The sequence below is a fragment of the Osmerus mordax genome, chromosome 23 (genome assembly GCF_038355195.1).
Source record: "Osmerus mordax isolate fOsmMor3 chromosome 23, fOsmMor3.pri, whole genome shotgun sequence".
Lineage (NCBI taxonomy): Eukaryota > Metazoa > Chordata > Actinopteri > Osmeriformes > Osmeridae > Osmerus > Osmerus mordax.
Genome location: NC_090072.1, coordinates 8,131,781 through 8,148,085, shown reverse-complemented (window position 1 = coordinate 8,148,085; position 16,305 = coordinate 8,131,781). Strand labels below are relative to the sequence as shown.

The window sequence follows — 16,305 nt, the reverse complement described above, 5'->3', positions numbered from 1 at the left end:
AGCGTTGAATTAGGATGACGTCATGTTACATGTGAAAAACATCTGATTTAATCCACTAGAGGGCGCTAAATCAAGGTTTTATAGAATGCGATGCACGGGTGGCTCTGTGAATCCCTGCCACTCCAGATCCAAAAGCACATTTTCAATGGTATTTATTTATTTCAATTGGTGCAACCAACACGTTATATTTGCAATGCATTAACCTGGAACAGAGCAATGACAGCGTAACTTCTTATTAACATCCATGTGCAGTTTTGACTATCAACAAGATTTATAGACTCCGATGGGATTATAACCTCAAAATATCAATTTCATAATCATAGGTGGATAGTCAATTCCAATAAAGGCAACAAGCTAAAATTAGTTGTACATGCAAACAAGACTTTATTCAACATGCATATCAAACCTTTATTGACAAGGGAAATTAAACGTTTACGAAGCTTAGACATCTTGACTCAACAAAGACAAGTGTACCTGGTTGTATCTGTATCCATCCCTGGCCTATATCACCAAGTAGTGGGAAAGCAGGAGCAGAGATGCACCAAACCTATCAGATATCCACATTTGCACTGGTTTTATGCAGGACAGCTATGGGAGGAGACAGAGATGTGCTTGTACATGGCTGTGTCCAAATCAACATCCTTCCCCTGAATTTGGATCTTTTCTATACAGCCATGGAGGTACTGGGAGCCATGAAAAGCATCCCCTTCATCTTAGGACGACACAGTGAGAGAAAAGGAGGTTGATGAACCACAGAGCAGGAAGGTAGAGAGAGGAAAACATGGATAAGGTGCATAAATCAGTGATAGTGCTTCCTTGTGCTCAAACTCACCTGGAATTCCCCCAAAACTAAGGAATATACCCGCTTTCCAGCTGGCCAAATAGTCTGGTGTTTCAATGGCCCTTGATAAAATGTCATCAAGAGACACTCTTACTCTGTCCTTCAGCATGTTAATGGATAGTTTGTTGAAGCCCAATTTGAAAACGGTTGAAGATTTGCCCAGTGTTAGTGTGAGTTCCTGCAGGAAAAAGGTACAAAATACTATTTTTTTTAATCCTGAAATTCTGCCTTTTTCTAGTAAATGAAATACACAAATACCTTAATACATAGCATGAATGGCTACAGTCTATTTGTGTCTATCATCTTGAATGTGCTTCCTGCTGAACTTTGTAAAGTACTGAGAGTGTGTCACAAGTTAGGTACCTTGGTTATGTTGTTGGCTCTCACTGAAAGAATGGACCCTTGCTCATCATTACGGAGGTTAAGAATGGCTCCCTGCATTTCATTTGATGACTCTGCCCAGATGTCAATATTGATCCCTTTTTCCTCTGACTCAATGGGGATTTCTATAAAGAAACATTTATGAATCTCTCAAGAAACCATCTCCATTCCCCCTTTTAGTCTTTTCAAACAATGTTAAATCCTTCTTAACCCTTGTGTTATCTTCGGGTCTTTCCGACCCATCAGTCATTGTGACCCACCGTTGTATTGCGACAACTTTACCACATACAAAAACAAAGTGAAGCATTTTCTTTTAACCGGTGGGCTGTCTCAGACGCCCCCCACATTGCGAAGGTTAAAAGAAAATTATTTTGATTTGTTTTTGTATTGGTTAAAATTGGGTAAACACAACGATGGTTCGTTATGAACCTATGGGTCATGTGACCCGAAGGCAGCACAAGGGTTAAATCAACAAAACAGTACCGGAGGTTCTGAAGACAGAGAGACCAGCCCCAGAGAAGAAAGCCCCTGGTTTGATGGCATCAAAGCAAGGCATGAGGTCTCCAACCTCCTCGGTCTCCCATGGTGAGGTAAGGTTCAGCCAGTTGCCCTCCCGCACACAGCCGTCCATCTCTGCCACAAACTTGAGCCCCGAACACAGAAGGGAAAATCAATGCAAACACCTTCATCACACAAGAAAACAGATTGTCACATCCCACACAGAGACAGACACTTCACTGTACCGGATTGACCAGCTTCTTCTCATCGACCAGGATCCCTCCGAGGGCCAGGCGTATCTGTCCCGTCATAACCTCCTCCGTCTTGTTGGACTCCAGGCCCACCACCAGAGCCTGCTTCCCATCCACCTCCAGGATCACAAACTTCCCCTCATTGCTCAGGCCCAGCTGGACAGGTTGGGAGGAAGGGGGCGAAGCGATAATGGTCGCATGGTGTACATTGTGACACATACTTTGTGTCAGTTTGAAACCGTTTCTGTGCCCCTAAAAACTGTTTTTAACACTATATAAGTATGTCCAATTATTGGTCTACACACCACCTTAGTGTACCTTATGCCATTGGCCGTCGTTCAGTTTGGGCCCGCCTATCGCACTAACAAGGATGTCTGCTTTGGCAATCTGCATCTCAGGGATGCCGTTCCTCAGAGAGAAGACAAACCAGTCCTCTCCTGCGTTGGTGTCCCCATAAAAAACTGCCCCCTCTGGATCCAAAGTCCGTAACTCAAACACAGACTTGATACTGAGGAAGAGGGACGGAAAATGGTTCAACTGAAACATTGACATGGCATGATGGAATATAAACCAGGATACAACAGAATTTCGTTTCCAATAAAAAAAAATCAACAGGAACATGCCAAACAAGCTGGGTCTGAAGCTTGTGAGCTGTTTAAATGTATAGTGAGGAACATTCGGAACATGGTCAAGCCTGTTTGCCTTATTCTTAGACAACATAATGACTGACCTTCTGACCTCTGAGAGGTCGGCTCTGGTCTGCATCAGAGGCCTCCAGGTTCCTCTCTGTTGGTGGGCAAGGTTAACAGGGCCCCGGCCCGACACCTGCTTTTTCACCTCAAAAAACGTCACAAGGTTCACATTGCTTATACTGTTCTTCATTTCTTTATTCATTAGGGGTGCTATGCTTTTTGTAACGCACCCCACACATCAATGTTGATCCGAGACTTGAAATAGCAATACATCCCTCTCTATAGACATGCGGCAAGTGCGTCATTTCCCTCAGAATCCTACAGACTAAAGTTAGTGGCGTGATTCAGCACAACGTGGGTGAGCTTGTAACACTGTGGAGCAGAAGTCCTAACCTGCCATACCTCCCACGCAGACTGAACAAAGTCCTGCTGCCTGGATCTATTCACGCTTTTCTTTCATCAAATAAACAATTAGGTACTATTGAGATGCACCCCTAACCCTCTTTAAGGTCAAGTAAGTTAATTTCATCGATTGCATCCTTTCACGCTCTGTGCAAACCACTGGTTCGCACAGAGCGAACCACTGGTGAACCACAGAGCGAACCACTCAAACATCCATTCCTCACAAGCAAAGTCATACCTTTTTCATTCCGTTTTCTTGTCCATCAGTCTCCAAGACCAGCAGCGCCAAGTTCAACCCCAGTAGCAGACCACAAGCTAGCATCCTCAATGAGCCCATCCTTCAGTTAGGCTTGATCTAAAACTATACCACCTGTGTCCGACAACCACGGCCGTAACTAGCTTGCTGTGATGAGGAGAGAAGTTTCAGTGGACTCTGTGCCTTTGAAAAAGCCCACACCTCCAGAGACCAGAGGGCAACAGTGTCAACATCACCTGGTGCCAGAAGCCATTGATCTGCAAAATGTTGTGCCTGTGTGATTGTCTAAAGATGTTTTTCGAGTGTGTGGGTCAGATACAGTAAAAGAAGAGCAGGTGAGAAGACAAAGAAAAGAAAACATGAAGAAAAAGACAGTTGGAGATTTTTAACAAAGCAGTGGATAATAGTTATTGGTGACTGCAAAAAAGCAATTTATAGTTTCAGCCAAAGTCTGACTGAACTTGGAGCAGTGCAACCAAGGATCAAGAAAAGAAATTCAGCATTCTTTTAAAGGCATCATTTTATGAAAAGCTGTACTGACAGCAACTTCAAATATCTGTTCCCACTGCCTTGCCATGGACTACACAATTGGACAAACATGCATCTGTGTTCGCTGGGTGAGTGACCTTCGGAGAACAGCTAAACACTGTGTGTTGACTCTTTTGAACGGGACCTTGACTGCGGTGGGTTGGCTACTGGATGCGCGTGAACAAGTAAGTGAGTGTGCGTGTAAGTAGAAAATGTGCGTGTGCACTTTACGTTCCCGTGCGGACAACATTCCATTGCGATGAACTGATGACACACTCTGCTGCTTCCAGGAAAGGAATGGTGATGCGGGCACAGCTCCAACGCAGTCCGCACCTAAATCAGTGGCAGCCATTGATCATAGGAACAGCGGCGGATGCATTTCTAAAGAGTCAGTATGTAAAATGTAATAAACCCCAATAAGCCCCTACATGTTTTTGACCTACATAAAGAAGTTACCTTATATGAATCAATCGCATTAGTTACAAATAACTCCGTCAAAACATGTTCTCTAATGCTTGTCAGCATTAGGCGTGATTCTCTTTGCTTTGATAACTGGAAGTCATGTTTAACTCCCATTATTACAAGAAGGGTTTTTGGGAGAAAAGGTTGCACACATACTGTTACAGCCAAAACAATATTTGAGTCTGCATGCGACACGTGTTGAGTTAAGATTCAGTAATGTTTCCATTTTGGTGGTCAATTGGGCAATTGTTAATTCAACCACAACTAGTCTACTCACTAACCTTTAATTTACCTTTTCCTAACCCAGCCCACTCAAGGATTTAACCCAATATTTGCAACTATTGATACATTGTAGAATACATGTATTCATATACACAAACTATACAGGCATTAATTTGTATACCAGACATGTATTATTCCAACTTCTCTTTATGGCTCATACAATTTACATAAAGATAGAAGACCAAGCTTTATTGATGAACATCACTATACTTTTAACAGTTATAGTTACACAGGATTCCTTTATACTGAGTGGATAGTACAGCCAATGTATCTTGATGTTCTTTTTAAACATGTCACAACTCTCAACCATGATTTGTTGGGTCATCAGGTTAATACTTTATTTGTTTGATTGCAGCAGGGAGAAAGAGGAGGAGACAAGGGAACAAGAGGAAAGAGTGAAATAAAAATGGAAGAAAATAGACAACAGACTAAGGGTAGATGTGGCTACAAGCCGTTGTATCAAATCTAAAGACAAAGTCATCAAGCAACATTATAACATCTTTTAAAAATAACAGTTAAAATATTTGTGGACTCTATGGCACAGTATTACCTAAACATGTACACAATACCAAACAGTTTAGCCACACCCCTAAAACTATGACCAGCTTCATACTGTAGTAAACTAAGCCACAAGATCTTTCTCCGAATCGTTTGCCATTTAGTTCATTCACCTACAAACTATTTCAATTTCTTATGCCATTAAAAGGCACCTTGTCAGTTGAAATCTGCCAAATCTATAGTTGCTAATATTGTAAATATCAAAGCAGAGGCACATTCATATGAATTAAACACTATGAATATATGTGTATCACCACCAGATACCAGGTCATTCGCTCTATTTCAACAAGTTACTTGCTTTTGGTCTGTGACGGCAAACTATGGCATAAGAAATGGTCCAAAAACACCTATGTATCCATCTATAAATGGCTTAAGGTAGGTTATATGTGGAGTCTTTACAGCAAGGCTGGGCCAAAGAGGGCTACATTGAAACTCAACCCTTGAAAAAGTCAGTTGAAAACAGATGCCCCCAAGGGATATTCTGCTTAGGCAGATTTGTTTTGGTTTTCTTTTTCAAACAGATTTTTTTTCCAACACTCCTTCACTCCCACACACACAAACCCACACACACATACACATACATACACCTACACGCGTGCACACATACACACACACACACACGGCTCGCAACTACATCGAAGGAGAGGCCTATGAGCCCCTGTGGTTGGTCACGCTGTGGTATTTCTTGCTCTCTTGCCTGAAACGAACAGTGTTGGGGTTCACACACACATTCACACTTCAAAGAGGCAGTGTAAAGTGTGTGTGTGAGTTTGAGAGTTTGGAGGGGGGAGTAACTGGACAGCTCCCATAGTGACTGTGAGAAATAAAGGTGACAGCTGCTCTTTTTGAGGGGGGGGGGGGGGGTTCTATGCCGGACCCCAGAACAAATGAAGCAAAAGAGACGTGGAGGATCGAGATAGAGGAGAAGAAAATTGAGAAAAAAATCAGAAAGGAAAGAGAAACCGACATTGTGCAGACAAAGTGAGAGTTTGTTGACACCAGAGGATATAGACTGTTAGGAAGCGTGTTTTGCTCATGCTTTGTGGATACAGAACCCAAGTTTATTGACATGTTCCTAGGACTACTGTATATATGCATATCAGACTTCATAACGGTTACTTAACTGGTTATTTTTCAAGTCGGAAAAAACTGAAATCCGTCTACCTTTAATGCAGTTTGTACTTCATTAACCTCATGACTACAATTACATTCATATTTAAGAGTACTCAACACCCTCCCTTTTGCTGAGGCCACGTCCATCTTGCAAAAAGGGGGGGAGGTGTAATATAAACAAAACAAACAACAGTGTAACAAAAAAAAAGTAAAGAAACAAATGTACAGAGAGACACAAAACAAAAGTCCTGGACATTTTGGGGATCTCAGACACCACCATGACTGGCTGCTACGACCCGTCTTACCCCAGCTGAGAGGGAGAGACACCGTTCCCCACTTCTCCGTTCAGAGAGGAATAAAGAGAGGAGAGCCTGGACGCAAACCTCCAAGCCCTCCTCGGCGTCCTGATATTCGCGTCTTCCTGTCCTCTCAATAGGAGGAGAGCTGCCTTTTTCAGTCTATCTAGGAGGCCCCACGGAGGGCGGGCGATGACCTAACTATGGCTTCCCCTCTCTCCCTCCACAAATATCACAGACATGACCCTACCCTGAATCCATCTACTGTTTCCCCTCCTAACTCTCGCTCTCTTCAACCTGGCTTGGAAAATGGAGTGTGTCTTTGGTGCACACCAGGGGGAGCCAGGGAGAGGAAAAGGCCACTGAAGATGAAGGTTCTCTGACTTTATTCTGTTCTTCTTTTTGATATCATTGGAAGAAATGAGATGAGTACATGGAGGACTGGAAGTGCAATGTTCTCTATACTAGCCTACTATTCTTTCCCAGTGGCCAGCTACATGTCCAAATCAGCTACAAGTGGGTCAAGCTTCCGCCAACCTTAGAAGCCTTTCTAGCTCGTGTGTGCACATGCTGCTAAGGTAAAAAAGAACATGATACATGATGGGCCTTGGGTAAACTGTGACAGCATGTGATACTGCCCGGCTTAGTTTGGGGTTAGTTTCCGATATTACACACTCACTGGATCTGTCAGGTGTCACATGTAAAAACTCTACTCGAACCATCAGCTTGGTGGTTTGGATGCGGAAGAATCACTTCTATTGCACTTCTATGCACTGCCCTACAACGGCTAGACCATCTGTTGTAGGAATGCTGCTTTTCGTCTCCGAACCAAACGGAATGAACGTTGCCTTTACGTCAGGCAGCTCTTGATGCACACACGCGTGATGTGAGCATGAAGGGACTCACATACAGACAAAACATACGGTCCGCGAACAGACGTCCTAACTGTTCATGTGAAGGCTTACGTTTTGCTCTCACAGACAGCTTGAGTGCATTTGTTTGCACACAAGCAGTCTCCCTCACGCACACACGACACACGACACACGCAGTGTTGGTTACCGCTCAAACTCTGACTGTGTCATGCGAGGACTTTTCATTCTGGGTCCCTTTCGCTGTCTAGAACACAACCTCGTTCCTGCAGAGACGACATCCTCATTATGTGCCCGATATAAAGGGAAGCAGACTGAGAAAGTTTGAGCAAAACAAAAAACATACACCCTGTTAGCAGTTATTATTCTTAGATTATACATATTACCATAACGAGTGAGAGAGAGGACAATTAATCAAGCTCTAGAACTACAACACAGAAAAGACGGGAGAACGGAAGAGAGGGGTGACTGGAAGCGAGAGGGCGATTGCTAAGTCGCTGTGTATCTGTCTGTATACTTTAGGTATCTGTCTGGTATCTTCACTCCTCCTTTCCCTTGCCCAATTCCTCCGTTTCTTCTCCTCCCGCTCCCCCCCCCCCCCCGCTCATAGTTCGGCGCGAGTTCTGATTGCTACGTCACAAACAGAGAGGCAGCGGAGACAGTACAAGGGTACCCAGTAACCCCAAGAAGCGGCTCTCGCTATCCTGTCCTCCATCACAAGCCCCTAGGTCCTCCATTTTGAAATATCCCTGTCTTTTCCTGTATCGCTACGGCTTGCCGTTGCTGCTGTCTCGCTGCTTCTTGCTGCCACCACCATTACTGTTATACAGATTGGGGTTGGCTACCAGGGGATGGGGTACCGCACCCATGTAAGGGCCTGCGGCTGCGGCGTAGTTAAAGAGGGCTGGGAGGAAGGGCAGGGGCTCCACCTTGTCCGCCCCAGGAGCCATCATGTTCAGGGCCATGGGCAGGGCGGCCAGGTTATAGGGGTATGCCAGCAGCTGGGGCCCATACAGGAGGTGATAGGGGTCGGGGTAGAAGGGCAGCTTGGCCAGATCCCCATTGGGGACCATCTTCCCCAGCGGGCCAAAGGGAAAGGACCCCGTGGGGTAGGACACCAGGAGGTTCTCCTCCTGTTTCTTCCCCGAGCGGTAACCTCCTGGAACGATGAGGGGCAAGGGTAACTCCTGGGCGGGGTAGCCCCCCGCCTCGGCCTCCCGGCGGTGGGTGTCCCTGGGGCTGTTCACAGGCTCGGGGAGTGGTGCACGGGGGAGGAGCAAGGCATGGGCCGAGGGTCGGTCGCTGGAGCCGGATGTCCCCGTGGGCAGTTGGAGCCTGTCGGGTCCCCGGGTTGCGTGCGAAGCCTGGGCAGCCTTGGCGGCCTGGGCCTGGCGGTTGACCTGGACCAACAGATCCATGGCAGTGGGGGAGCGGCGAGGGGACTTGGGGGGCCGTCTCTGTGCGAGGGGGCTGTTACTAGTGGTTTGAGTGGCGATGCGTTGTGGGGACGGAGCAGGGCTGATCGGCTCCTCTTTGGGTACGAGGAGGGTCACTTCCGGGTCTCTGGTCTGCTCCAGAGGAGGATGGCACAACCCCCTAGTGTGCTGAACCTTCTCTCTCTCCATCTCCATCTCTCTGTGCCTCTCCCTCTGCCTCTCCCTTTCCTTTTCTCTCTCCCTGTGACTTTCCCGTTCCATCTCCCTTTCTCTCTCTCTTTGCATCTGCCTGTCCCGCTCTCTCTCCAGCTCCCTCTTTCTCTCCCACTCTCTAGCTAGCATAGAGGACATGGTGAGGTCTTGTGCTTCACTAGGGGAGGGGCTCCTGGACAGGGGCATGACCCTAAGATCCTGAGCCAATGAGGACGAGCCCTCGTAACTGGCCGGAAGGAAAACGTGCTTCCCCGGCTTCTCCCTCTCTGTGATGACTTCCCGCTTCACGCAGCTGACGACTACACCGGGAGCTGTTGCCGTGGGAACATTCGGGGCGGCGCTGTTGATCTGGGCCTGACAAGTCATGGGCGTGTTTGGAGGGGCGTTCACGTGCCCTGTGTGGCCTGCCGGGCTGGGTATCCTGTTAAGCTGTCCGTCTAGGTTCCTCTTCTTGGGGGTCCGGAAATCCAGACATTCGGATCCACTCATGACCAGAACCCCCTGGAGAGTTGGGGGTGCAGCAGGGGGGAATAATTTGGGCCGGCAAGGGGTAAGGGTGGGAAGGTAGGGAAGTTTGGCTGGACTGTCGGGGGAAGGCTTTATAATGTGTGGACTTGGCCCCCTCTCGAGGACAGGGGCACTGAGTTCTTTGACTTCTGAGTTGTCGCATGGTGCAATCTGATTGATGACGGTTTGGTGTTCTGCTTTGACCTCGCATGTCTCGCTCTCATTCCCCTTGGGCTCTAAGCACTCTCTACTGATGTTAGGTGGGTTGGGTGTAGAGTAGCTGATAACTGGGATAGACTGGGCCATGGGAACCTGGTCAACGCCCCTGTCTGGGTCTTTGCTTACAGGGCTAACTGATGTCTCTGCTGTGTTTGGCTCTGGCTGTGTCTCTTCTCTCTCAGGAGAGCTGCTTAACTCGTGACGTCGAACGTGGCGAGTCAACGCCGACGACGTTTTACACACCTTGTGACACTGGGGGCAGGTGTGTCTCGCTAACGCTCTCCGGCTCAGGCGACCGGGACTGGACGTGCTCTTCGCTAGCGCCCTACTCTCTCTCTCCTCCTGACCTCTCTCTTTCTCGGGCTCCGTCTCCTCGCAACCCACTTTGGGCAGCAGGGATTGGGGCTCTGAGGCTTTGGGGTGCTGGGTCTTCTGGTGGTCTTCCAGTTTATCTCTTGAGGGGAAGGGAGCCCGGCAGTGCAGGCAGACAAACTCCAACAGGTGGCTCAGTTCATGTTTGTCCCGTTTCCTCGGACTGGAGAACCAGCAACCGCAAGTACCGCATTCCGAGGCGTTGTCATTGGACCAGGGCCGCCGTTTTATTCCCACCGGAGAGGCTGAGGTAGACAGGGGGATACTGGGAGGAGAAGGATGAAGGTGTTCGTCGAGTGTGGCACGATCGCCCCCCGTTTCGGCACCAGCCGACTGTTTGTCCTTCTCCTTGGAGGGAACTGAGGACGAGTCTGTCGTTTTTCTGTCCTCATCAAGCATGCGGTCTTCCGCCTTGCCTTCATCCCCCTTCACCTCCCCATCCTCTTCCTCCATTTCCTCCTCCTTCTCCACTTCTGCCTTTGTCTCTTCCCCTGCAACTTCCTCCTCCTCGTCCTCCTCCGCCTCCTCCTCTTCATCCGGTCTCTCCGCCTCCTTGTTGACATGGGTCATGAGTCTCTCGGCCCTCCTCATCAGGCGAAGGGAGCGCTTGTGGTGAAGCTTGCGTCGCCAGCTCCTGGTCTTCTGGACAGGAACTTGGCCCTTCCTCTTGGGCTTGTAAGCGTAGTAGGGCCTCCACAGATTGTCCTCCCCATCGTCATCGCTTTCCTCCTGCTCACGCACTTCCTGACGGAAGTAGTATTCCCTGACCTTCCCCGGAGGTTTGGGACTCTTCCTCCTGGGTTCCCCCTCCCCTCCTACGTCTTTCTCTGCTTCGGCCCCGAGGCTGGAGCTGCGGTGACCGCGGTGCTTGTGGTGGTGGTGGTGGTGAGAGTGACGAGGCTCCTTGGCGTCTTGCGGCGACGGCTCGGTCCGTTTGGTTTTGGGAGGGTGGGGACTCTTGTCTCGCCGGAGGTCTGTCTCGGAGATGCTGCGCTTGACGATGGCCTCCTCGCCGATCCGCACCGTGATCTGGCACAGCGGCCCCGCCCCCCTCTGGCCACATGCCTCTCCAGGAGAGGAGGAGCGCCTGGAGGCGGAGCTGTCGCTCCTGCTGTGGGACTTGCGCGATTTGTGATGGGACCGTCCGCTTTCTGCTTCCTGTCGGCTCTTCCCGGAGCCTTCCTCTGCTGTGTCTGAACTGTCCCGGGATCTCTTCCTGTGGCTGTCGGTACTCTCCCTGTGGTTTCTGTTCGGCCTCGGCCCAGCCTTGGGAAGGATCTGACTAGCGTTTGCTTCAGGGGAGGGGCTACCCAGTGGACTTTTGGCGACCTGGTTGCTATGGACTATGACGGAGGACGACACGGTAGTGCCGTGCACTATGACGGAGGGTTTAGGGTGTCCGTACGTTATGACAGAGGACCCGGTCAGTTCTGTACTGCGGCCACCCTTGGGTGTTTTGGACTTGCTGCTTGCGGCCATTTTGGAGGCGCCACTGCTGCTAGCTCTCTCCGGATCTGACGCCTCTCTATCACTCCTCTTCATGTCTGTCTGAGGGAAGGGGGCACGTGTGGAGATCTCCCCCCGCTCCAAGCTTATCGAGACGGGGAAGCCGTCGGGGTAAGCGTCCGGGTCAGGCTTGACGGTCTTTGGGTGCGTGCCGCCGGTAAGGCCCAGGGAGTTGGGCCGGGCGCAGTCTAAGGAGAGGGGGAGGGGCAAGGGGTCTCCGGAGGAGAGGAGGAGCCCGTCGGGGAGCGTGTCACTGTAGGTTTTGTAGGGTCTCTTCTGGGAGCGCATGGGTAGCAGGCGGTAGAGCTTGAGCGCGTTGACTTTCTGCTTGTAGCCGCCGTTGGCCGTCTTCTCGCTGGAGATGAGACCCGGGCTGATGCCGTGGATGGCCTTCTGGTGGGTCTTGAGGTTGTAGTAGGTGGCGAAGGCGTCCCAGCAGAAGATGCACTGGTAGCGGCGCTCCCCCGTGTGCCACACCTCGTGCTTGGTCCGGTATTCGGCCAGGGCGAACACCTTGTCGCAGAAGTGACATGGGTACTTGCGGCGCCACGAGTGTACGTTGGAGTGGCGCTTGAGGCTGGACAGGGTCATGTACGAGCGCTCGCACACCCTGCAGAAGTAGATGATGTGGCCGTCCACCACCTTCACAAAATGGTGGTTATCGTCTCCTGCAAGCAGCTCCCCTGACTCTGCGTCGGCCTCCTGATCCACCAGGAGTCCGCAAGCCTTTTTCTCTGCCAGCTGTGCTTTGCCGCTGCTCTCCACTCCCTCGGCCCCCACGACTACGCCGCCCTCGATCCTCACCTCCCCCTCCTCCAAGGGCTCCTCTTTGGGCTGGATGGGGAGGGGGGGCCGGCTGGGGGACAGGCTGGGGGGGAGGGCGGCGGCCTGGGGCAGAGGCTGGCGACAGGAGGCCTCGTGGGACTGCAGTCTCTTGTTGTGAATGAAGGCTTTGCCACAGTGGCGGCAGCTGAGGGCGCGTCCCCCGCGGTGCAGCCGCATGTGCACCGTCAGGGAGGATGCGGAGCTGAAAAGGCGGTGGCACACCCCGCAGATCAGCTCTGGCTTCTGGCCACCCGGGGGGGAGGAGGCAGAGGAGGAGAACGAGACCGGGTGGTGGGGAGGGGTAAGGGCTTCGGTGGGGAGAGAGGGTAGAGGAGGAGGGAGGTGGAGGGGAGGCGGGTGGAGGCTGGGTCCATGGGGGCTGACTCCCACCCTCCCTCCTTGTTTCCCCGGTAAGCTGGCTCTCTCCTTCCTCTCTGTGTCTCCGCCCCTCTGGGCCTGATAGGCCACAGTGCTCAGGTTGAACAGGATCTTGGCAGTCTCAGAAGGGGAGGCGGGGCCATTGGCTAGTCTGTGTCTCTCCCCCCTCCCCTCCCCCAGGTAGCCCCCAGTAGAGCCGTTAGTGGGCCGCGCGGGAAATCGGTGGAACTGAGAGTCTGGAATCTGGACTTTGGAACATTTTAGCGGTGGAGGAGATTTGATGTCCTTCCTCACCAGTGCCGTAAGATCTATGGGAGACGAGGATGAGGAGGGTGACGAGGAGGAGGAAGAGGACGGAGATTGGTCGTGCCGCGGCGGCTTAAAGGGCCGGTGCTTCACGTCGGTGGTGGCGTCTAGCTTCCACAGTGAGCCCTCGTCCGAGGCCTTGGAGGCTGCCATGGAGGAGGAAGGGCGGCGGCGGGGGGAAGGGGAGGCGGGGGCGGCCCTACAGTGGTTCTGAACGGTGAGCGCGGCGGGCAGGGCGGCGCTGAGCGGGAAGCTGAGGGTGATCTTGGCATTCTTGGGCCCGTCGGCCACGTCCTCCAGCCCCTCCATGGTCATGGCCTCTCCCCCCCAGCCTCCCTGTCTGCTCTTGCCCTTCATCTCCTCTAGCCCCCAGTCAGACAGGCAGGTCTCTGCCTCCGACAGTGACCTATGGGGTCGTGGTAATCGTGGGCAGGCTGGCGTGCCAGGAACTCCAGAGGGGCACAGGCGGCGGTGGTGGTGGTGGTGGGGTCCGTCCAGACGTGGGCGGCCCAGAGAGAAGGGAAACGATCGGTAGCGTTAGCCGCTGGCGAGGAAGAGGACTGATGCAGCGGCTGGTGGAAGTGTGGAACGTGTCGCGGGCTGGGGGAGGCCCCGGCAGCCAGGTGCTGCTCGCTCAGGCGTGACAGGAGGAGGCCCGCGTGGATAGGGTCCCAGTGCACCACCCTGGACACCATGACCAGCCCCCGAAACCTGCGACACACAACAAGAACAATGCGTTAGGGATAAAAACACACGGAGGACACTCTCCAAAAGAAAACCAAACGTTTAACAAGAGTGACAAGCGCCTCAGCATTACCTGTCATCACGCAAACAAAACCGCGTTTGAAAGGGAAAGCGCGTAGGAAAAACAATAAGGAAAGGCTGATCTCTAAAGCCTCGAGACTTCAAATGCGAGTCAGGAATGGCGACAAGGGAGAGAGAGGGAGAGAAAAAAGAGGGGTAGGAGGAATTTGCAGCGCCGCTGGTTTAGATTTCAGTCCCAGCCACGGCGGCCGAGTCCTTTTTTCAGCGGCGTCCCGGGGATCCATCTCAGCATTGACGCGACATTCCCGTTGCCTAATTGGAAGGCGTTTCCAGATTTCATCAAGATTCCACAGGAATAGAGTGTTGACTGGCATTCACTGGCCGTGCTAACTTAAAAATAGGCTGGCTGTCTGAGTGTACAAGGAATGGGGGGATGGGGGGGCGGGGGGAAGGAGGGGGGAGGAGGGGGGCGGGGGGTGATTACGATCACAGGCTTGTTAGCCATTCCTGGCAGTGGCTAGTATCTGCCGGGAATGACTCTAACCATTATTTGTGAAGGCAGGGGGGAGGGATGGAAGGAGGAGGAAGTGAAAGAAAGGGGGAGGAAAGACAGAGAGACGGAGAGAGAGGAGTGAGAGGAGGTGGGGTGGAGAAGTGTTGTTTTTCCGCCCTCTCCATCCGGTTCCATCGCACAGCTAAGAGGACGAACGGCGGTCGACGGCGACGCTTTCCCCCCCCCCCCATTTCCATTCTGATTCAGCTGCCGTAAGTGGCTGAGGCTGTCCTCCTGAAATGTGTTCACGCGCTACCTCCGGACACATCTGCGATAGGCCATTTTATTGTTATTACTTATTTAACACGGTGGGCTATTTTGCGAGGGGCTGCAGATTGGGGAGTGGGAGGTGCAGGAGGGGGGGTGGGGGGGGGGGGATTGGTGGCTGCTGAGGCCTAAACGATGCGACACGAAGAAAAAACCCCAGTCATGCTTTTCTGCCTGCGTTTTCAAGCAGCGAGGCAGCCAGGAAGGCAGGCCTCTGTAAAATTCCACAGGCAGCCCTGAACAGGCAGAAACTAGGTCAGCACTGTTATTGCAGAGGGAAGAGGAGGGAGAGAAGAGAGAGAGAGAGAGAGAGAGAGAGAGAGAGAGAGAGAGAGAGAGAGAGAGAGAGAGAGAGAGAGAGAGAGAGAGAGAGAGAGAGAGAGAGAGAGAGAGAGAGAGAGAGAGAGAGAGTGAGGGGATAGAGAGAGAGAGAAAAGCCCAAAACAGGAACACACAGGCACAGCACAGGCAGACAGACAGACACGCAAACACAGGCGACCCAACGCATACACGCATGCACAAACCTGCGGGCAACAGAAGCAGGCAGATGTAAACAAACGACTCCTACACGGATGGGATTTGGTTGTAAATGACATGCAAAACTAAAGGGTGAAACAGAGTATCACTAAGTCACAGAGATAGGGCACAGGTGGAAAAAAAATAAACCAGAGACTTGGATAAGAGAAAGACAGGGGGAAGGCTACACAACTGGAATGGACACACACACAGCACACAAACACACAACCAGAAGGAGGAAAATGTGACTGTGTAACGCCAAAACCTATGTAAACATTATTGAGAATCTCCAGTCATGCTGAGACACAATGACAGTGGGGTATATCAGAAAGTAGGCATATCGTTTTCAGTTAGAAGTGATAAAAGCCACGATCCTTCTCGCACGGCGCGGGAAACCCCTTCAACAAGGCGCCAGCAGGCTAGGAGGAGGCCGACGCGGCGAGAGAGACAGCTCCAGGGCTAAAAATGCCACGATTCTTTCTGGCGTTTGCGCCACGGACGGCAGAAGGGGGGTGGGGGGTAAACGCGTCTGCCGCCCCCGCGCCATTCCTCTTCGTCTCCCTGTGACGCACGCACTGCTTCTCCACAAACAAGCCCTCTGCACAACAGCCTGGCCAAGCGTGACAAGGGGAGGTGGTGGGTGAGGTGTGTGTGTGTGTGGTGTGTGTGTGTGTGTGTGTGTGTGTGGGGTTCAAATACACAGACACACACACAATTTGGATACACGCACGCGCGTACACTCACACGCACGTAAGTGCCTGAACCTCAGAGCACCTTTGTCGCACAAAAAAAGTAGCCCAGAGCTTCTCTGAAACGGGATGTTCCGCACAAACAAACATGTCGGCCCAAGGTCTGTTCAATCTATTTATACTGGTGGCACCGCGAAACAGAAGAGAACAGCGAGAACAGGTGCACTGCTGGAGTGGGACAAACTGACAAACTAGCGTTTCACTCGATAGACAGAATCTTGACATCGGCAAGGAATTAAGCATGTGAGAACATGTTACCCTGAC

At 51.3% G+C, this 16,305-nt stretch overlaps 2 protein-coding genes across 3 annotated transcripts; both read right to left on the bottom strand.

Annotated features, from left to right (window-relative positions):
* Nucleotides 1-156: 156 nt before the first annotated feature.
* Nucleotides 157-3,402, bottom strand: shbg (sex hormone-binding globulin). Of its 2 annotated transcripts, none has more exons than XM_067261920.1 (8): nucleotides 3,304-3,402; nucleotides 2,702-2,808; nucleotides 2,290-2,479; nucleotides 1,966-2,127; nucleotides 1,706-1,865; nucleotides 1,205-1,347; nucleotides 833-1,019; nucleotides 157-712 (listed from the first exon to the last, which is right to left on the bottom strand). In XM_067261920.1, the coding sequence occupies exons 1-8, from the start codon at nucleotides 3,400-3,402 to the stop codon at nucleotides 576-578; spliced, it is 1,185 nt and encodes a 394-aa protein (XP_067118021.1). In that variant the 3' UTR covers nucleotides 157-575. The 2 variants fall into 2 exon arrangements, with proteins under 2 accessions (XP_067118021.1, XP_067118022.1); XM_067261921.1 differs by having other exon boundaries at nucleotides 2,702-2,796.
* A 1,322-nt stretch (nucleotides 3,403-4,724) lies between these two features.
* Nucleotides 4,725-13,898, bottom strand: zbtb4 (zinc finger and BTB domain containing 4). Its single transcript, XM_067261918.1, has one exon. It carries the CDS (start codon nucleotides 13,546-13,548, stop codon nucleotides 8,197-8,199), a length of 5,352 nt encoding a protein of 1,783 aa, XP_067118019.1. The 5' UTR covers nucleotides 13,549-13,898; the 3' UTR covers nucleotides 4,725-8,196.
* Nucleotides 13,899-16,305: the final 2,407 nt, after the last annotated feature.

Coding starts and splice junctions, on each gene's coding strand:
- shbg (XM_067261920.1), bottom strand. CDS start 3,402: ATGGGCTCATTGAGGATGCTAGCTTGTGGTCTGCTACTGGGGTTGAAC. Junction 2,128..2,289: donor ACGACGGCCAATGGCATAAG/GTACACTAAGGT, acceptor CAACCTGTCCAG/CTGGGCCTGAGCAATGAGGG. Junction 1,020..1,204: donor GAGCCAACAACATAACCAAG/GTACCTAACTTG, acceptor TTTTTCCTGCAG/GAACTCACACTAACACTGGG.
- zbtb4 (XM_067261918.1), bottom strand. CDS start 13,548: ATGAAGGGCAAGAGCAGACAGGGAGGCTGGGGGGGAGAGGCCATGACC.